Source organism: Rana temporaria, chromosome 1 (assembly GCF_905171775.1).
Source record: "Rana temporaria chromosome 1, aRanTem1.1, whole genome shotgun sequence".
In the NCBI taxonomy this organism is placed as follows: Eukaryota; Metazoa; Chordata; class Amphibia; order Anura; family Ranidae; genus Rana; species Rana temporaria.
This window is the reverse complement of record NC_053489.1, coordinates 289,148,272-289,171,254: the sequence shown is the minus strand read 5'-3', so window position 1 is coordinate 289,171,254 and position 22,983 is coordinate 289,148,272. Positions and strand designations below refer to the sequence as shown.

The 22,983-nt window shown below is 42.6% G+C and overlaps 1 protein-coding gene across 4 annotated transcripts in view; it reads right to left on the bottom strand.

Moving 5' to 3' along the window:
* Positions 1 to 10,693: 10,693 nt before the first annotated feature.
* DOCK8 (dedicator of cytokinesis 8) overlaps positions 10,694 to 22,983 on the bottom strand; it is a 225,044-nt gene continuing 212,754 nt past the window's right edge. For all 4 annotated transcript variants that reach the window (XM_040357049.1, XM_040357040.1, XM_040357065.1 and 1 more), the window contains 2 exons: positions 19,856 to 20,026; positions 10,694 to 11,123 (listed from right to left, as the gene is read on the bottom strand). In XM_040357049.1, the coding sequence (XP_040212983.1) occupies positions 11,060 to 11,123; positions 19,856 to 20,026 (235 nt within the window). In that variant the 3' untranslated portion in view covers positions 10,694 to 11,059. The remainder of the gene's footprint in view (positions 11,124 to 19,855; positions 20,027 to 22,983) is intronic.

Here is a 22,983-nt window from a genome sequence, read left to right as displayed (position 1 = left end):
AAACCTTACAGCTAATGCCTTGTAAACACGATCGGGTTTCTCGGCAGTCAAAAGACCGCCGGGAAACCAGAGGAGAAAACCAAGAACCGGCTCGATCACTTTCCCCCTTGTACACACGGCCGGTTTTCCAGACAGGAGCTTTGGTCTGGAAAACCGGCCGTGTGTATGCTCCACAGCAGTGTTTCCCCATAGGAAAACTGTGGGGGAAACAACGCAGCAATTCGCAGCGAGATATATAAATCGGCAAGCACACCTGGTTCATTGGCTGATAGGACATATCAATACTAGGAACACCAATGCTAATTCTGTATCTAGTTATGAACCTTATTCCTGGGTCCGGTTCGCCTGGACAAGTTGCCCAAATGCAGGATCCGCCAAAGTTAAAGCAATATCTAGATGTAGCACTACCCCCGAAGGAGCTGCTGGTTTGATTTGGGTGGCACGTTACCTCTGTTTCTCCGCCGTCTAGGGTACTGGATGAGAGCTGTAATAAAGGCAATGTCCACACTGTAGGTATCTTTTCTTGTGCTTTATTACCCAACGGGGTAAAAATGGTAAAAGGTAGTAGTAGGTAAGATGATAGAAGAAGTGGTAGGTAATGGATTCAGGCGCATAACAGGGTTTCGGAAGCAGTCCTGCTTCCAACGACAACTTGCGTCGCCACTCTAACCAGAGTGGGTATAGTGCATCTGGATAGGCCGCTCTCACCGGTCTAGCAGCCAGAGTGTCACTCGGAACTTTAGCAAAGTCTCTGCCACAGACCTTCCCAAAGAGCGGAGATGTTCTCGGTCCAAAATCCTTCTTAACACTGGATTAAGCACCCGGATCTCCTTTGAACAGCTTGTTTAATTTCAGATACTGATAGGCGACCTTCATCCAGCCTCTCAAAAACGATGTGTCTTTTGATGAAGCAGTAGGCCTCTCTCGAGATACCAGCCTCGTGCTTGGTATTTTCCAGACAGGTTCTCCATCGTTCGGCTTCCTCCCTCGGGACGGACAGCACGGGACAATTCTGCAGCTGCAGACCCAGTCTACACACTGAGCCCGCAAAGCAGATCATTTGCTTCGGACCAACGTGGTCCCGGAGCCAGGAACACTGCAACACACACACCCCGGCCAGGAGAGCCGCACACAGGGGTGGTGGGAGGACTGCCTAGGCAGAATAGCGGCGAAGAAGACCCCGAACCAATGGCGTCTGTCCCCTAAATACCCCTCCCAGCATGCACAGCGAGGCAATCAACCCTCCTCATTGGCTGCCGAGGAGAAGTATCCACACTACCTTTACTCTACTGCTGCCACCTGCCGGTCTGGGGTGTGAGGCCCCCCAGACAACGACAGTGGACACACAGTACAGCCAAAGCTGGTACAGAGGCTCTAAAATGTAATCAAATAAATACGGTCAGAGGCAACTAACTCTCTGGCCACTCTCTAAATTTGCAGCAGCACCTGCTATGAAAGTAGCCAGGCGCTACACAGACTAGAGACTAGGGCCTGAAGTAGGACTACTAGAAGTAGGACTCCGCCATGTGGCCCAGATTGAGTCGAAGCACTCATGAGTTCCCTTGTATGTGGCCACCAATTCCTCCGCTTCCATGATCTCTGTCACCTTCCCAACCTCAGGAGGGGTAATTATTCCAAAGCGGTGTATTCTCACACCTTCTCAAGCCAGTCAAGCTCACTCGGAACTCGCAGGCTCTTCCATGGTCATGAGTATTATAATAGCACATCCTTAAATTTTAGGAATAAGTGTGTTCTTATAGCCATTTGTATTTTTCCACTCACTCAGTGTCAGGCTATGGGGCCTTTCTAAAGGTCCTACAACAAAAAATAAGCCATTCTTCATTCTGACGTTAAGATGTACAGTATTTGCATTACCTGGTACAGAGGCTGTTTCACCTGCTCTAACGACCTCTAACGCATTTCACTCATACAAAATAGAAAAAAACTCACATCTGGCTTTTATGATGAACAGCTTATGTTTTCTGGTTGGATAGTTATGAGCATGGAGCGGGTAGTGAACCACTTGAAGCCAGCACCTATTGATCTCTGCACCGTACAAAGGTTGTTTTGCGTTAGCTCAGGGCTGATAACTGATATATCTAATCCGCTATAGGAGGGAACTGATACATCTAATCCGCTATAGGAGGGAAAACTGTCAGTTAAAATCTGCTTTAGTCTCCTTTTATGTCTTCCTGACAACACCATTGTTATATGACAGTTTTTTTGATGGTCACTTATCAGCTCTGTGCCTAGGCAGCCCTACAGCATGACATCTCATATCTGATAATAAGACATAAGGCTTCACTATTATAACATTTCAATAGTAGAGATTCCGATTTTTTTTTAATCTTATGTATTAGCAATGTGTTCTCTTTAATTTGTTACGTTTGAGGATAACTGTAGGTCTTGGGTGAGAGGTCATGTAAACTTTAATGGCCTATTTAGACTATACTTTGTATAGTATGCAACGCACAATCATGCATTTGGTAAGTCTAATTTTCAATGGGCTTTGCACTTTACCAATCATTGCAGGACATGTAGTAAACATAAACAGCAAATCTCACTTAAAATTAAGGTACATACAACTTTGACAGATGTCCCCGTTGAAAAAATGTCCTCCCAATTTTCTGTTTTGGCTGGAGGCCCACTTTAATATGTGCTTTAATACATGTAAAGCTAAACCATTTATATCCATATAATACAAACCTTTCCTACCCCTTATGGCAATAATTATTTGCTTAGTTCCTTTGTAATAAAATCCATTTTAATAATGGGTGACTACAGATCTCAAGTATACATCTGACCTTTTCTGAAGCTGGATTAAAATATCTTAACTCAGGAGCCCGTTTTACCATTCATGTCAATGTGAACCCTGACAGGGGGAGGGGGAAGAACAATCTGCTATTGTACAGAGCAGACAGAGGTCACTATTCTGAGAGCCTGTGTACATTGTCAGTATTTGCACTGTTGAGACCAACATATCACAGTAATACGTGTAAGCCAGCTAAAGTCCAGAAGGGAAGTCCTGGAATGACAAAAGTGAACAAAACGGCAAAGTTGGGTCATCATCAGCACTGATAAGAAAATGAGAACACACTCAGAAGTTTATTTTTAGTTTATTGGGCATGTTTTGCCAGTCAGATTTTAGGTTCTGTTGCAGTGGTGGTCAACTTGGTATGGGCAATTATAGATTGCATCAATTGCTGTCCACGACAAATCCGAAGGGGCTACAAAATATCATGTGTGCTTAAAGAGACTGTCATCAGAAAATGTATTTGAGCAAACAAATATTCCTATAAGATTATATGTGTATTATTTTTTTTTTTATCCATGTTGTTTACCTGTAAAAGCCTACCATGTGTAGACATCCAAAAGCCCTAAGACTGCTGCTGGGCACCACCATCTTTGATGTGATGTCAGCAACCCCAGACTCAGAGCTGTAACACAAGTGACACTCTATAACAGCCTTTTTCAACCTTTATGCCATAGATGAACCCATGAAATAATCTACTGGTCTCTGCTAAGGTATATCTACAACTCTATAGCAGCTTTTCTCAACCTTTTTACCATGGAGGAACCCTTGAAATAATTTACAGGTCCCTAATAAAAGTAATGATATCTACAACTCTATAGCAGCCTTTCTCAACCTTTTTGCCATGGAGGAGCCCTTGTAATAATCTACTTGTCCCTACTAAGTTATGATATCTACAACTAGCTACAGTTAATGTTATAATAGTGTGATCAGTAAATAGTAGATATAATAATAATAAAGGAATTTGACAGAGCAGATCACTTTTACCATGGAGAAACCCTTGAAATAATCTACAGTTCTCAGGGGACCTCTACTAAAAGTTATGGGCCTAGATTCACGTAGGGCGGCAATACGCTGTATTCACAAAGCACTTGCGTCCTAAGTTACCGCGGCGTAGCGTAAAACGGCCAGCGTAAGCACGCGTAATTCAAATGTGGAAGAGGTGGGCGTGTTTTATGTAAATTAAGCATGACCCCGCGTAAATGACGCTTCAAACGAACAGCGCATGCGCCGTCCGTGGACGTATCCCAGTGCGCATGCGTCAGACTAAGATAAGTCGAACACTGCCTACGACGTGAACGTAACTTACGCACAGCCCTATTCGCGTACGACTTACGTAAACTACGTAAAAAGATACGCTTGTTCCAACGTCCATACCTTGCATGGGCTGCGCCAACTAGAGACCAGCTTTATCTTTATGCCGGCGTATGTCTTACGTAAACGGCGTAACTAATTGCGACGGGCGTACGTACGTTCGTGAATCGGCGTATCTTGCTCATTTACATATTCGACGAGGAAATCAACTGAAGCGCCACCTAGCGGCCAGCGGAAATATGCACCCCGAGATACGACGGCGTAGGAGACTTACGCCGCTCGTATCTTGGCCAAATCCTTGCGGAACGGATTCTATGAATCAGGCGCATAGATCCGACCGTGGCCATTCGGACTTACGACGGCGTATCTGGAGATACGCCGTTGTAAGTCTTTGAGAATCTGGCCCATGGTTTCTCCAACTCTATAGCAGCCTTTCTCAATCTTTTTACCATGTAGGAACCATTGAAATAATCTACTGGTCCCTACTAAGTTCTGATATCTTTAACTAGCTACAGCCAATTATATGATAGTGTGATCAGTAAATAGTAGATATAATGATAAAGGAATTTAACACTCAGAGCAGATCACTTTTACCATGGAGGAACCCTTGAAATAATCTACAGGTCTCAGGCAACCCCTTCTAAAAGTTACGATATCTACAGCTATATTAACGCTCCCCTCCTCTCTACAAAAACATAACTTTCAGTAATAATTATGAAATTAAATAATGGTCAAAAAAGAAATGCGAACAGTAAAAATTGTAGTGGGCCTTCATGTCAGTGGTTAGTTGAGAAATGCCCTTTTCATTGGTAGTTGTCTTTGAAATAGTGTTACATCTTACAAAGGAGGTTGGTAAAAATAAATAAAATGGAATTGCTTTACAATGAACATAAGAAGAAAAATGTCCCTTAAAGGCTCGTACACACGATAGGTTAACCAGAGGACAACGGTCTGAAGGACCGTTGTCCTAGGTTAACCGATGAAACTGACTGATGGTCCGTCATGCCTACACACCATAGGTTAAATAACCGATCGTGTCAGAACGCGGTGACGTAAAACATATATGACGTACTGAAAAAAACGAAGTTCAAAGCTTTCAAGCATGCGTCGACTTGATTCTGAGCATGCATGGATTTTTAACCGATGGTCGTGCATACCAACGATCGGTTTTGACCTATCGGTTAGGAATCCATAGGTTAATTTTAAAGCAAGTTGGCTTTTTTTTAACCTATAGTTAAATAACCTATGGGGCCCACACACGATCGGTTTTGACCGATGAAAACGGTCCATCAGACCGTTGTCCTCTGGTTAACCTATCGTGTGTACAAGGCCTTACATTGCTGTTCAGTATGAAAGGTGTCAACCTAGACTGGTGGTCACACTATTCCAGGACAGAGCCACCTAGTGCCAGACTAGCTAACAGCGCCTGCTTACACATGAACAATGTACCTTTACTATGGTTGTAAGGCAGAGAAAATTGTATACTTTTCCAGTTTTAGATAATCATTGGTAAAGACTGAAATTAAAAGTACCAAATAAAATGGCTTGGGTAGCAAGAATATGTGTCAACCTAAAGAGGAACTGCAATTTGCGCACATATTTTGTAATAAAAACATATTTGCCATTCTGAAGCTTCCCTCCAACCACTTTGCATATTGTTTTATATATACTGTGATTCTGTACTTTCCAAATATGCTGCAGAAGGCTCCCTCCACTGAGTCTGGCTGCAACCATTTTAACTGTGGGCAGCTGAAGCTGCTCCCTGTTCACTTCCTGGATTTACACAGACACACACCTCAAGCTCTGCAGTCCTGCAGCTCTCATTGGCCCTCTTACGACTCACCCACCTCCCTTCCTGGCAAACTCTCGTGAGAGTGTGAGAGAGAGAGAGAGAGAGAGAGAGCTGTGCATGATGTCATAAGCCTAGGCTTTTTACCAGACACAAAACAGGAAGTGGGCTGTATAAGGTATTTACTGGCAGTTTTACTATCCAAAGTTAAAACAAGAGCAAAATAATTAATAGATGGAAAGTTGAAAAAATGACTGAAGGTCCGCTTTAACAAGGCTGCCTGTACAGCTCTGATCACATGGGCTATCAAGAGGTCATGTGTGAGGCTGAGACCCAGACATTGAAAGCCCTGCCGAAGCAGCCAGTCTCGGTCTACACAGTTACATGACCTTCTGACAGCCCATATGAAAAGAACTGATATATATATCAGTGTAAAATTGCTTCCTCTGCCATGTTTGCCTTCAGCAGTAAGTATCTAAAACTGGCAGTGTTCTGATTTTTACTGCATTGCAAATATAGTAAAAATGCTGTTTGAGGATAAGACTTCTGTGTTGTTTCCCTGTTCTTGTAATTCATTCTCACTCCTTGTTTCAGAAGTTTGTAGAAAGCAAGAGGTAATATGCAGGTATGTTCCATATATGAAAGACTCATACAGAGGAATGCCAGGGGGGCAGTATTTAAAAAGAGGCAGCCTTTCTCACCCATCATGTGCAATTACTGGGAAATTGTTACACTGAAAAAGCAGATGAGTATCTGCAATGAGTTTCCCTAAAATTCTCACACTATTTAGTTGGCCAAGAGAGGATTTTTTTTTTCTTTAAAATACATTTTGCATTAAAGGAAACCTGTGCTAAGTCCACAGATGATACAGGAGGCAACCGCAGCATTCAACTTACAGTAACTGTGCAAAACAGCAAATTTTTCTAGTAGAATCTCTATCCTGTCATATCCATATGTAAACCAATCAAAAATCTTGTGTTCCGTGTGTATTATAGATGTGTGTTAAGAAACAGCAGCACTAATATCTGAATACTAGATACAGAATCAGAAGTACAAAATAGGGTGTGCTGTCCCTTAAAGTGCTCATACTCAAGTACAAAAAATAAATATCAAATCCTAATCATAATAGATATTATTTCATATCACAAACTGACCATAAAGAGCATCAGTGTCAAATAAAATAAATAAATTGATAGTATATTTATTTCAGGTACTTCTATAGCGCTGACAATTTACATATATATTGTACATAAATTTACATCAGTCCCTGCCCTCGAGGAGCTTACAGTACAATCTAAGGTCCCTAACTCACATTCATATATACAGTATATTGGGGCCAATTTAAACAGGAGCCAATTAACCTACCAGCATGTCTTTTGAAGTATGGGAGGAAACCGGAGTACCCAGAGGAAACCCACACAGGCACAGGGAGAACATGCAAACTCCAGCCAGATAGTGTCTTGTTGGGTTTTCAAACTGAAAACCCCTAGTGCTGCTAAGTGGAAGCGCCGACCACTTAGGCCCTGTGCTGTAATAAGACACACCTAAGCAATCCATTCAGTTTGTATCACATCAGTAAAGATCTTCCACGACTACATAGTTGTTGGTAGATCCAAATGAGTTTGTATAGTCGGATTGTATAGCGTATGGCCACCCTGAAGTAGAACTTTTTTTATTTTCCCATTGTGGATGGGATCTGTATTCCATTGAGGATGTTTCCTTTCACTTCCATAGCCACAACAGGAAGTGAGAGGAAATCCCTAGTTGTCACCAGAACTAGTGTCTACATTGGAAGATTTCCCCTCTATTCCTGTTTCGGGGACAACCCAAATTTGAGACTTTCATTTACTTTTACTTTTGATGAAGCCTGTAAACGAGACAAATACAGATGGGGAAACTCCTTAACAGGAACATAGACAGCAATATCAAAAACTGACAAGGGGTTCCAATCTATGCCTTAGATATTTAGGGGAAGGTGAGTTGAATGACATGGGCCACCATTCATACTAGAACACAGAGGACATCTAAAGGTGGAATTGCAGTATAGCAGGGAGCAGTCCTGGATTGAATGTGAATATTGCTGCAAAAGCTTTTATTTTTATATTTTTTTTGTACTTGTGGCTGGAGTCCTGCTTTAATCTTGACATTTATATTTACTTCTAAATCCAAATTTTTGTATGTTACCATTAGTAACATGCACTGTATTGCTCTTTGTGCATTAAATACACCCTAATGTTTTTAATACTGATTATTTTTTTTATTCAAACATCTCTGAAGCTCATAAAGCAGGTTGTAGATGAAGGGTAAATGGGGAAGGGGTTGAACCATGTGTGTTGCAGTCCGGGACCAAGGAGGAGATACAGAATTATAGAACTTGATATGTACTTGGGTCCATGAGACTACATACAATTTTTCTCGTCACTGTATATGGGCAATCCGATCCTCAGTTGTTATATTCTATAAATATGAAGCGTACTGTATTAAATTAATTAAGGGGGTTGTAAAGCTTCGTGTTTTTTCACCTTAATGCATCCTATATATTAAGGTGAAAAAATACCTTGCACTCTCCGGCCCCCCAGAGCCCCCGTTTTATTTACCTAAGCCCCGAATCTCCAAGGGCGCGATCCCGCATTGCTTTCCCCCAGCTCTTCATTGGATGATTAATAGCAGTGCAGCCATTGGCTCCCGCTGCTGTCAATCAAATCAATGATACGGGGCGCCGGGCCGAGTGTATCACATGGGAGCGTGCCCAATAGCTAACCCCCTTGGGTGAGCGCTTCCCAGAGGGGGGTTAGCTCTTGCGGGAAGGAGCTGAAACAGCCGCCGAGGGACCCCAGAAGACGAGGATAGGGGCCACCAATCGGGACAACCCCTTTAAACCCTAATCTTCATGCAAGAACCAGATGATAAAACTGTGTATACATGGTAAACCCAACAAATGTTTACAATTATCAACCAATTAAAGACATACGCAAGCAACAGCTTCCTTTATTACTTTTAACATAAAGAAATCACACTTTTTTCCAAAGCAAATACTGGCATAGTAAAATCACTTAAAACACAGTTATTAATAAAAAAAAGACTATAAAAAGTAGAATTTTAAAAATAGCCTCTGTGGAATGTCTGTGGTTAATTTAACTACAAAATATTGTACAACTCATTCTCAAATATACAAAAAAGGAAAATACTTTTATAAAGTTAACATCTGTAAAAATAACACAGAAAAATATGGTACCATTTCGTTATATGAATCTATACATCTATGTGAGACAGGAAAATTATATAAATAGTAAAATAACCTCCTACAGAATAAATGCTTTTCTCTGCAGTATTTCTAGTCTTCTATACTTTTACAGTTATATTTACACCTCTACGTCTACCTTGCAGACATAAAAGAGTGCACAGTCGCCATTGGCAGTACCGTTGTGCTTTATTGAACCTTTTATTTACTAAACTGTATGAAATCTCATCTGTTGGCATCCCTAAGTACCAAGTTTTATGTACCCTAGACACGAATTGGTTGATTTATGAAAACTGGAGAGTGCAAAATCTGGTGCAGCTCTGCATGGGAGCCAATCTGATTCAAGGTTTTTTGTCCAAGCTTAATTAAACAAGCTGAAGTTGGAAGCTGATTGGCTACCATACACAGCTGCATCCGATTCGGAGTGCTCCAGCTTTAGAAAATCAACCCTAAGTTCTGTTTCTAAAGGTGGGCTGATGCAATGACTAACAGCAGCTCATTGATTTTGCTGGGACTCAGAACTGATATTTTAGGTCACTTTCAGCACCACCTACTGGTGAATTCTGTATTACAATACTACCTCGTAAATACAATTATGCCTTCTTGGTACCATTATATATTAAGAGACATACTTTAGTCAATTCTTGCTTACAAAAGAGAAGGTGAACTGGGAGTATTTCCACGTTACTACACAGGTATCGGGCAGATTTTCTTTAACATATACAACGCAAAGTCTTGCAAGAAAGGTTTTCATTCCTACTGCATTTCTAAGTTGAATGCCAGGCACATAATAAAAACTCCATTAAATACAGTCATGCATTCATTAAAAAATTTATAAATGTACAGTATCTCACAAAAGTGAGTACACCCCTGACAATTTTGTAAATATTTTATTATATCTTTTCATGTGACTGAAGAAATTACACTTTGGTACAATGTAAAGTAGTGAGTGTACAGCTTGTAGAAATTTGCTGTCCCCTCAAAATAACTCAACACAATAACTAATGTCTAAATGGCACACTGAATCTAGTGACAAGGAACCGGTGGCAAGTGACATGCTGAATCTGGAGGCAGGTGACAGTGGCAAGTGACACGCTGAATCTGGAGGCAGGTGACAGTGGCAAGTGACACGCTGAATCTGGAGGAAGGTGACAGTGGGTAAGTGACGCTGAATCTGGTGACAAGGGACGGTAGGCAAATGACACACTGAATCTGGTGAAAGGGGACAAGTGACACGCTGAATCTGAAGGCAGGTGACGGTGGGCAAGTGACACGCTGAATCTAGTGGCAGGGGACAGTAGCAAGTGACACGCTGTAAAGTAGAAATATTGTACTTTCATTCTTGAGAGTAGGTGCGTATATTGGGGCAAGCTTGTAGGGGCCCTATAGCATTACTTTGCCCAGGGGCCCATAGTGCTTTTAAGATGGCCCTGGTGTTGAGTTATTTTGAGGGGACAGCAAATTTACACAGTTATACAAGCTGTACACTCGCTACTTTACATTGTAGCAAAGTGTCATTTATTTCTTCAGTGTTGTCACATGAAAAGATATAATAAAATATTTACAAAAATGTGAGGGGTGTACTCACTTTTGTGAGATACTGTACCTTAAACTGTCTTGACACCAGCATTCATTTGGGCTTTAAAAACTGCAGGGAGAAGTGAGACAGAGCTGTGCAAATTTCAAGACTGGATAGTAAAATTACAAACCTCTTGTCATGTAAAAGCTCCTGTGTATGCGTTTACCAGAGCTCTAAGCTGTATACCTGGAGTTCAGCTTTAGTTACGTAAACTATTATAATTATTTTGTAGTCCTTACTGGAGATAAAATATTATTAACTTTAATGTATAGATCGTTGAATGCAGGAGGTCTTTGTTCATTTAGATTATGTGGTTCTTTAGGCTCAACAATTGCTTTGAGAGATTTGTAAATCATATTTTCTGAAGCTGGACCTGGTGAAAAGTCCCCTGAAAGACAAAAAAGTCACAGTGAAGAATTATTTGGGCCACACAGCATGACAAGAAAAATATCACATGCACATAATTTGTTGCAAACAAAAAAAAACTAAATAAAAAAAAATGAAGATTACAAAATGCCTTCCTCCTTGAATGTGCTGGAATATATACTGTATGTATGTATATATACATATATATATATATATATATATATATATATATATATATATATATATATATATATATATATACACAGTGCCTTGCGAAAGTATTCGGCCCCCTTGAACTTTGCGACCTTTCAGGCTTCAAACATAAAGATATAAAACTGTAAAAAATTTTGAAGAATCAACAACAAGTGGGACACAATCATGAAGTGGAACAAAATTTATTGGATATTTCAAACTTTAACAAATAAAAAACTGAAAAATTGGGCGTGCAAAATTATTCAGCCCCTTTACTTTCAGTGCAGCAAACTCTCTCCAGAAGTTCAGTGAGGATCTCTGAATGATCCAATGTTGACCTAAATGACTAATGATGATAAATAGAATCCACCTGTGTGTAATCAAGTCTCCGTATAAATGCACCTGCACTGTGATAGTCTCAGAGGTCCGTTTAAAGCGCAGAGAGCATCATGAAGAACAAGGAACACACCAGGCAGGTCCGAGATACTGCTGTAGAGAAGTTTAAAGCCGAATTTGGATACAAAAAGATTTGCCAAGCTTTAAACATCCCAAGGAGCACTGTGCAAGCGATAATATTGAAATGGAAGGAGTATCAGACCACTGCAAATCTACGAAGACCTGGCCGTCCCTCTAAACTTTCAGCTCATACAAGGAGAAGACTGATCAGAGATGCAGCCAAGAGGCCCATGATCACTCTGGATGAACTGCAGAGATCTACAGCTGAGGTGGGAGACTCTGTCCATAGGACAACAATCAGTCGTATACTGCACAAATCTGGCCTTTATGGAAGAGTGGCAAGAAGAAAGCCATTTCTTAAAGATATTCATAAAAAGTGTCGTTTAAAGTTTGCCACAAGCCACCTGGGAGACACACCAAACATGTGGAAGAAGGTGCTCTGGTCAGATGAAACCAAAATCGAACTTTTTGGCAACAATGCAAAACGTTATGTTTGGCGTAAAAGCAACACAGCTCATCACCCTGAACACACCATCCCCACTGTCAAACATGGTGGTGGCAGCATCATGGTTTGGGCCTGCTTTTCTTCAGCAGGGACAGGGAACATGGTTAAAATTGATGGGAAGATGGATGGAGCCAAATACAGGACAATTCTGGAAGAAAACCTGATGGAGTATGCAAAAGACCTGAGACTGGGACGGAGATTTGTCTTCCAACAAGACAATGATCCAAAACATAAAGCAAAATCTACAATGGAATGGTTCACAAATAAACATATCCAGGTGTTAGAATGGCCAAGTCAAAGTCCAGACCTGAATCCAATGGAGAATCTGTGGAAAGAACTGAAAACTGCTGTTCACAAACGCTCTCCATCCAACCTCACTGAGCTCAAGCTGTTTTACAAAGAGGAATGGGCAAAAATTTCAGTCTCTCGATGTGCCAAACTGATAGAGACATACCCCAAGCGACTTACAGCTGTAATCACAGCAAAAGGTGGCGCTACAAAGTATTAACTTGAGGGGGCTGAATAATTTTGCACGCCAAATTTTTCAGCTTTTTATTTGTTAAATAAGTTTGAAATATCTAATAAATTTAGTTTCAATTCTTCAAAAAAAAAATTACAGCTTTATATCTTTATGTTTGAAGCCTGAAATGTGGCAAAAGATCGCAAAGTTCAAGGGGGCCAAATACTTTCGCATGGCACTGTGTGTGTGTGTGTGTGTATATATATATATATATATATATATATATATATATATATATATATATATATATATATATATATATAGATAGTTGTTCTCATAAGATTACATACCCTGGCAGAATTTATGATTTCTTGACCATTTTTCAGAGAATATGAATGAGAACACAAAAACTTTTCTAACACTTATGGTTAGTGTTTGGCTGAAGCCATTTATTATCAATCAAATTACCCTGATCAAAAGTTCACATACCCTGGTGATTTTGTCCTGATAACATGCACACAAGTTGACACAAAGGGGTTTGAATGGCTATTAACCGCTTCACCCCCTGAAGATTTTACCCCCTTCTTGACCAGAGCACTTTTTACAATTTGGCACTGGTAACTGACAATTGCGCGGTCGTGCGTCACTGTACAGTGTAAATCTGGCCCTGACCTTGAGGAAGACTTTCCAAAAATCCCCCTATACAATTCTATATCCTTGGAATAGTGTATACCCCTGTTGCAAATGGGGCATGTCCCTCTATTACAAATGCAGCTCCACAAAAGCCAGAGAGAATGTACTGCACAAATGCACAGTCTGCATGGCCCATAGCAGCCACTAGGTGGTGCATTACTGTTTGCAGGGAGAGGGATAAGGGACCAGTGGTTTTTGTAGAGGAACCCCCAATACCTGCATCTGTAAAGGGAAGAAATGCACCACAGGTGGAGCTCTGGTATGTACTATTCTAATGATGCAGACGTGCATAGGGGGATTTGCGAAGGTGAACCTACACTTAATGATAGTATAATTTTGTTTAAACATTAGTTGAGAATTCCAATTAATTATAAAAAAGCCCAAACTAGACAATCTACCTGCTTTCCATATCAGAAGAGGTGATATCAGATTGGAATGAAAATGTTGTGGTCAACAAATCCATTCTCTGTTAATTAGACATCCTTCTCCATGACAAGAACAAAACACAGATCAAGCTTGCCTGCAATTCCCTGCATGCCTGGAATGCTTTCACCTAGCTCCAGCCATCTGTGAAGTGAAGGAAGCCTCCAGCCCACTACTCTGAGAATCCTTATTCTGTTTACAATCTACAGAAATAAAAGCTTCTTTGTCACTAAGCCATTTGTCAGTCACAAACTGACTCAAAGCACGGACAAGTTTCCCACTGAATAAACAGACTGTGGCACACTGGCAATGACATTGGTAATGGACAAGTGTTACAGGACACACACGAAGCCTGATCAAGGCGGCAGCGAGTGATTTACACTCCCTATTTTTATCAAGAAGTAAACACTCCATCAGCAAGAAATGTCAAATATGTTCAGTGCAGAGATAAGAAATGAGAGCCGAATATGATCCAGGTGCTAAGTGCATACCTTCTTATAAAGTTGGCATTTTCAACATAGGCACCCTTTAAAATTCTGCACAACCTCGAGGCACCCCATTCTAAAACGTTAAAAACAAAACTAATAGTATTACATAACTCATCAACATCCAGACATGTAGGATATCCAGGGGTAGATTTACTAAAACGGGTGCTCTCAGAATCTGGTGCAGCTGTGCATGGTAGCCAATCAGCATCTAACTTCAGCTCGTTCAATTAACCACTTGCTTACTGGGCACATAAACCCCCTTCGTTCCCAGGCGAAATCTCAGCGTCCGGCACTGCGTCGCTTTAACTGACAATTGCGCGGTCGTGCGACGTGGCTCCCAAACAAAATTGGCGTCCTTTTTTTCCCCACAAATAGAGCTTTCTTTTGGTGGTATTTGATCACCTCTGCGGTTTTTATTTTTTGCGCTATAAACAAAAAAAGAGCAACAATTTAAAAAAAATATATTTTTTTTTTACTTGTTGCTATAATAAATATCCCAATTTTTTTTTAAAAAACTATTTTTTTTCTCAGTTAAGGCCGATACGTATTTTTCGACGTATTTTTGTAAAAAAAAAAAAAAAATCACAATAAGCGACTGGTTTGCGCAAAAGTTATAGCGCCTACAAAATGGGGAACAGAATTATGATTTTTTTTATTATTTTTTTTTTTACTAGTAATGGCGGCGATCTGCGATTTTTATTGGGACTGGATATTGCGGCGGACGTATCGGACACTTTTGACACAAATTTGGCGCCATTCACATTTATACGGCGATCAGTGATATAAAAATGCACTAATTACTGTATAAATGTGACTGGCAGTGAAGGGGTTAACACTAGGGGGTGAGGAAGGGGTTAACTGTGTAGCCTGGGTGTGTTATAACTGTGTGGGGGGAGGGGGGTGACTGGGGGAGGGGACCGATGCTGTGTCCCTATGTACAAGAGACACAGATCGGTCTCCTCTCCTCTCACAGCACGTGGAGCTCTGTGTTTACACACAGAGCTCCACGTTCCTGCTGTCACCTACCGTGTCACCGACGATCGCGTGTACCCGGCGGACATCGCGGCCGCCAGGTACACGCATCGGGTCTTCGGCGATGCGTCGGGACAGTTTTTACCCGCCGCGCGCCACCCAGTGGCGCGCGCGGGTAATGCACATAAAGGCCGTTTTTAAACGGCCACTTGGCACTTGAGAGCCGCGCTGCGGACGTATTTCGTCTATAGCGCGGATCTCAAGTGGTTAAAGTGGATGTAAACCCAATTTTTTTTTTGATGTCACAATGTAGAGTAAAAGATTTCCTATCATCTGTGCCCAGTCTTGCCACAAAGAGTTAATCCAGCTCTGAGCAATCCTTTTTTCTTTTGTCAGTGAAATAAACGGACAAACAGGAGAAAGCTTTTGTCCGTTCTTCCCCCTTGCTGTGAATGACAGGTTATTTACATATCTCATGCACTAGCCTGAGACCGGCATAATTTTTAAATTCCCACCCCCACTCCTTTTCTGAAGTCATGTGGTTACTTTTCTGGATTTTGACTGGATGTTGGTGATCATAGCAGAATTTTGTGTAAGAAATACACAGGAAAAAATGCATGTTGACAAGGGGAGTGTAGAGGTGGGCGGGGAGTGTACTGACATCACGACTCCACCCACAGAGCTCCAGACAACAGATCCACCCACAGAATCTGCAGTTTTTCAGTTCTTATAACAGACAGAGGGGAGACATTTGACAGGTAAGGATACATGCAGGAGGCGTGGAGGCGTCTATATCCTTATAGATCAGCACCATGGCAGAAAGGATGAGAGTGAGTTTACATCCTTTTTAAGCTTTGGCAATAAAACCTGGAAGCTGATTGGGTCTATGCAGAGATGTACCAGAGTTTGCACTCTCCAGTTTTAGTAAATAACCCCCCTACACAACTCCCTGCTGCCGTCAGCTGGAATTTCAGACACACTAGGGAGTTTAATTTGATGAAGTGGCCTCTGAGTCAGAAAACATGTTATGAATCCCTTTGTATAAAGAAACTGCTGTTTATCGACAAATATGTTGTAACTGCTCTCTGTTGGGTGCCTTTGCTATGAATGTGGTTGTGATTTTTTAATGTACCGTATTTACCGGGGTATAGCGCGCACCCCTAAACTTGACCCGGATTCCTGTGAAAAAAAGATTTTTTGTACTTACAGTTTTGGTGTCTTCCGTGGCGTCCATCGGCGGCCTCGTCGGGTCCGGCGTCCGTCTGCGGCTTTGGGTGTCCTCTTCGTCGGGTCCGGCGTCCTTCTGCGGCGTCCTCCCCGCTCGTTCCCGCGCCAAGTTTGAATACTGCGCCGACATATACCGAGCGCAGTACACTCGTGTATCGTCGGGCAGGCTCGGCTACTCTCGTGGTGACGTCCTTTACGTCCAGGACGTAAACGCGAGAGGCGCCGAAACTGCCCGAAGATACACGAGTGTACTGCGCTCGGTATATGCCGGCGCAGTATTCAAATTCAGCGCGAGAAAGCGGGTATCGGCGTATACCGCGCACCCACGATTTTGCCCTGATTTTCAGGGCAAAATAGTGTGCGGTATACGCCGATAAATATGGTACCTTCTGGTCTATTAGGTTTTAGTCCACGTACATGGTGATTTGCAATCTTAAAGCGTAACTCCACTTTTATTGAGAACAAAACACTTCCCCTGGGTGATCAATGTACATTGCAAGGATTTTAACAAACTTTGGTGCAGGTTTCTAACTTTTGTTATTCTGAAGAAATCCCTCTGTTTCACTGTGCCCATGTACCGTGTTTCCCCGAAAATAAGCCCGGGTCTTATATTAATTTTGGCAACAAAAGACACAGTAGGGCTTATTTTTGGGGTAGGTCTTACCATGTAATGTGCGGTCTTCTCTTCCCCTCTCTCGACCTGTTAGGAATCCCCAGTGTGAACTTAGTTAAAATGCTTGTAAAATCTTGTAATCCACTCTATTACTGTAGTATATAATGTACAATGTGTGTATTTCTGTAATATAATTGTGCCAAATACCTTCATTATAGCACCGCTCTGCGCTTTTGTGACCTGCCGGAGCTCTCTTCCCTGCATTTATGTTACAGAAACACACACATTGTACATTGTGTACTACTGTAATAGAGTGGGTTATAGGATTTTAAACTAGGGCTTATTTTCGGGGTAGGGCTTATATTGCAGTCCTCCTGGAAAATTACGCTAGGTCTTATTTTAGGGGTAGGTTTTATTTTCGGGGAAACAGGGTAAGAAAGTGAGTCTAATGGGAGTGGTTTCATAATTATTAATCCGCTGTGGCACCTGCAGGGCACTAATGAGGAAAGCTGCTGGGTCTGCATTCCTTTAGATGTGATTTTCTATTGGGAGTATCTCACCAAAAATGTAATTTTTGTTCCAGGGGATGCCTGAAATTTGATTTGTATCTTAGGGTAGACTTCTGGGAAAATGAGTGAGCCAATCACACAAGCAGGTAGCCATATTGCATTTTCAGAAAATGACAGTGGCTGCAGATTAAAAGGGAAAGGTGATTTTTAAGAAAACTCAATTCTAATATGAGTGCAGTTAGTCTTTAAGAGAAGCAAGTAGAAACTTCTTCCTGCTTCTTTATGCACACTGAAATTATTTTAATTTACTACTATTACACTATAGTGGTCTCTCTCTCTCCACTTCCTTCTTCTGTTTTTGTCTATTCTCTGCTTCTTTTAAGAGTTGTTACACAACTTGTCCAAAGTGAACATGGTTCAGCAGCTATGGCTAAAAAAAGCTAAGAGGAGGAAGAACTGAATAAAGGGCCCCTTCGCAATTCATACTTGTGCTTTGCAAGTGTCATGTATGCGGTGTTGAAGTATAACTAAAGGCAAAACTTTTTTTTTGTTTTGGACAGAAGAATTGTTTTTGTGGTGAAGAATTAGAGCTCCTGTCAGTTTTTATTGCTGTATGTGCCCCTCGTAAAAGGAAATTCACCCACTATTTGTTCTGTCCCCAGAAAAGGAATAGATTGGAAATATTCCAATGGGGACACTAGTTCTGGTGAGTTGGGGGTCCCCCAAAAAATCCTTTAATTTGCAGAGATATCATATCCTCTCACTTCCTGTTTGGCTATGGAACAGGAAGTGAAGGGAAATCTCTGCAATGGGACTGAGATGGTGAAAAAAAATCTGACAGGGGCTATAACTAGGGTTGTCCCGATACCGATACTGAGCATTTGCACCAGTATTTGTACTCGTGCAAATGCTCCCGATGCTTCACCCTAATTTTTTTTTCACCCGAGAGCAGGCGGAGAGCAGTCCTCGGGTTTGTCACTAATGGAGGAGAGCTGCTGCCGCCGTCTAGTCCCCAAAGAGAAAGCCAAGCCCTCCTCCCCGCCGCCGTCTAGTTGATCAGCGCTTGGGGAACATAACAGCTTTCATTTGAATAACTGTGTGTTCCCCGCTGCGCGTCGTCATATATAGCCCCTCCCCCGTGTCCGGGCACTTTGATAGACAAATCACCCATCCCAGGATTGGACTGGTGATCTGTCTATCAAAGCGCCCGGACAAGAGGGAAGGGCTATATATGACGACGCGCGGCGGGGAACACACAGCTATTCAAATTAAATGTTCCCTGCGCGCAGATCAACTAGACGGCGGGGGCTTGGCTTTCTTCTTGGGGACATGGCTGCATTTGGGGACACATGGCTGCATTTTAAAAAAAAGTATCGGTAATCGGTATCGGCGAGTACATGAAAAAAAGTATCGGTACTTGTACTCGGTCCTAAAAAAGTGGTATCGGGACAACCCTAGCTATAACCCTCTCTTATCCTATCTGAAATGAAAAAAAAAAAAGTTTTACACCCTGTACAATCACTTTTACCTACTGGTAAGCCTACATTAAGGCTTACCTGTAGGTGCTGGAAAAATCTCCTAAACCTACACGGTTTAGGAGATACTTACAATAGAGCCATGCACCGATGTCTACAGCGGGGACATCGCAGGCTTCGGTTTCAGATAGGTGACACATAATGGGCTACTATGCGATGCATAGTAGCCCATTATGCTTTACCTTTGCAGGGAAATAAAGAGGAAGTAAAACCCATCAGGGTTTATTTCCTTTTTAAGTTCCTTTGCAAACTTCCTCTTTAAGGCTGCCAATTCATACTGAATGCTCTGATAACACACCACAGCGGAAGAAAAACTGGGCCTGATGCAAAATTTTAACAAAACACAGGTCCAACAGCCTCTAATAAATTTGTGCATTAGGGTGCAATTTGGAATAAATGGCACCACAGCACATTTCACTAAGCTTTTGCAGAAGGCATAGGTGTAAAGGGGTAGCCTCAGGGCATGACTGGCTGCTCTCTAATGCCTTAAAATTGTTATTCATTGCGAAGGACCACAGTGAGGCAGTTCAGGATAAGTTGAGGAATTTTTTGACAGTTCTCCCAGACTCATTCAGCAGGCACTGTTTGCCGAGGACATCTGATAAAGCAGTGGCCTATATTATTATTTTTGTTACTTACTATATTGCTAAAGGAATGAATTACAACACTGGTAACACACACCTTGCGTCACTTGGAGTCTTTACCACAATTTTGTACAACTCTGGAATCTTGCGTTCAATCATGGGACGGAGATTCTCTTTCAGTTTGTTGTAATTCTTCTTCAGTTCTTGCTGATATTCCTTCTGATCAAGTGTAATAAGTCTCTTGTTTTTCTCTACTGCCTCTCCACACCTGAAAAAGGAAAAAGGGATTTTTAATACAGCTTACCTGTAAAATCCTTTTCTTGGAGTACATCACGGGACACAGAGCGGCATATTCATTACTATGTGGGTTATATGGAGTACCTTCAGGTGATGGACACTGGCAATCTCAAACAGGAAGTGCCCCTCCCTATATAACCCCCTCCCATAGGAGGAGTACCTCAGTTTTGTAGCAAGCAGTATGCCTCCCAAAATGGTCCCCATAAGAGGGGTGGGAGCTCTGTGTCCCGTGATGTACTCCAAGAAAAGGATTTTACAGGTAAGCTGTATTAAAAATCCCTTTTTCTTTCTCGTACATCACGGGACACAGAGCGGCATATTCATTACTATGTGGGATGTCCCAAAGCAATGCTTACAATGAGGGGAGGGAGACATCTTCCCAAGACAAAAGGATTTAATTTAGAGATATACTTAAATCATATTAAATCCAACTTAGTTGAGAAAAAAATAATTTTTAAATTTTACTCAAAAGGGAGCCCCCGGAACCCGAGGGTCTCAAACTGCAGCCCGCAGCAGTGCCTGCCCAAAGGCTGTATCAGTATTCCTTCTTACGTCCAACTGGTAGAACTTTGTAAACGTGTGGACAGAAGACCAGGTTGCCGCCTTGCAAACTTGAGCCATAGAGATCTGGTGGTGTGCTGCCCAGGAGGCGCCCATGGCCCTAGTAGAATGAGCCTTTAATGATAACGGAGGAGGCAACCCCTTCAAGCCGTAGGCCTGAGTGATTAACTGTTTAATCCACCTCGAGATGGTGGATTTTGCAGCTGCCTGCCCCTTTTTGGGCCCATCCGGTAAAATGAACAACACATCTGTTTTCCGGATCTTCTCTGTAGCTTTAAGATAGGCCTTCATGGCCCTGACAATATCCAAGGTATGCAGCAACCCTTCCTTTTTGGAAGTAGGTTTAGGAAAGAAGGATTGTAATACCAAATCCTGGTTTAGATGAAAACTGGATATAACCTTTGGTAGGAAGGAAGGATGAAGGCGGAGAACGACCTTGTCCTTATGTAAAATAAGATATGGTTCCTTACAGGATAAGGCTGCCAGTTCCGATACTCTTCTGGCGGAAACTATGGCGACCAAAAATACTAACTTCCTTGTCAGTAGAACCAAAGGAATTTCAGCCAACGGCTCAAAAGGTTGTTTCTGTAAACTTGACAGAACAAGATTTAAATCCCACGGACAAAGCGGGGATTTAACTGGAGGATTAATACGCAAGACCCCTTGAATGAAGGTCTTAACCAGCGAGTGGGTGGCCAGCGGCCGCTGAAACCACACTGACAAAGCTGAAATCTGTCCCTTGATTGTGCTTAATGCCAGTCCTTTATCCACTCCTAGCTGGAGAAAACTTAATACTCTATCGATGGTAAATTTGCGAGAAAGCCATCGCTTGGACTCACACCAGCCTACATAGGCCTTCCAGACCCTGTAATAAATCACCCTAGAGACCGGTTTCCTGGCTCTGATTAGGGTAGAGATTACTTTCTGAGACAGACCTCTACCCCTGAGAATCAGGGATTCAGCTTCCAGGCCGTCAAATTTAGATGCCGTAAGGCAGGGTGGAGGATCGACCTTGCGATAGCAGGTCTGGCCGTAGAGGAAGAGTCCAAGGGTCTCCCACTACCATCTTCAGGATTAGTGAATACCATGCCCTTCTGGGCCATACTGGAGCTACCAGGATAACTGGTATGTGCTCCACCCTGATCCTGCGCAGCAGGCGGGGTAGTAACTGGAGCGGGGGAAATGCATAAATAAGTTTGAACTGATGCCAAGGGCAAACTAACGCATCGGTTCCGCAGGCCCTGGGATCCCTTGTGCGGGACATGAAACCTGTCTAGCTTCTTGTTCAGTCTCGATGCCATGATATCCACGTCCGGCACTCCCCATTTCTGGCAGAGTGTCTGAAAGACCTGTGGATGCAGAGACCACTCCCCCGGCAACAGAGTCCGCCTGTAGGTTGTCCACTCCGGGAATGAATATAGCCGATATGCAGGGCACATGGGCTTCTGCCCACAAGAAAATCAAGCTCACTTCTTTCTGAGCGGCTTGACTCTTGGTTCCCCCTTGGTGATTTATATATGCCACCGCCGTGGCATTGTCCGATTGTATTCTCACCGGGAACCCTTGTAGTTTGGACGTCCAAGCCCTGAGGGCTAGTCGAGCAGCTCTGAGCTCCAAGATATTGATGGGCAACTGCTTCTCTGCCGCTGCCCAAGTGCCCTGGCAAATGCAACCATCCAAAATTGCTCCCCAGCCTATCAGGCTGGCGTCTGTGGTTACTATCTTCCAGGTCACAGGACTGAAAGTCTTTCCCTTCAGGAGATTCTGAGGGTTTAACCACCAAGATAGACTTTGCCGCACTCTTGGAGAGAGGCCTCCTGCTCCATGCTGACAGGATGGCTGCCTGCAGGATGCGAGTGTGGCTCTGAGCGTACGGAACCGCCTCGAATGTGGCCACCATCTTGCCTAGTAGTCGCATACATAGGCGAACAGTTGGCCTTTTCTTTCTTAGAACTATTTGTATTAGCTCTTTGATGGCCTTGACCTTTAATAGGGGTAGGAACACCTTTTGTTGTTCTGTTTCCAATCTCATGCCGAGATATTCCAGCAGCCTTTGTGGGCAGAGGAATGCTGACCTTATCTCGATTTAGGACCCAGCCGAACCTCTCGAGGTACTGAACCGGTGAGGGCCACTGCTCGTTCCAGGCCAGGAGACGTGTGGTACTACGACCAAGAGGTCGTCCAGGTAAGCCAGGACCGTGACCCCTTGGGTCCTTAGATTGGCTAGGATTTGGGGCTAGGACCTTCGTGATACCCGGGGGGCTGTAGCCAACCGAAGGGGAGCGCCACAAATTGGAAATGACGCTGAGCCACCGCGAAGCGTAGAAATACTTGATGTGCTGAAAAATTGGCACATGAAGGTAAGCA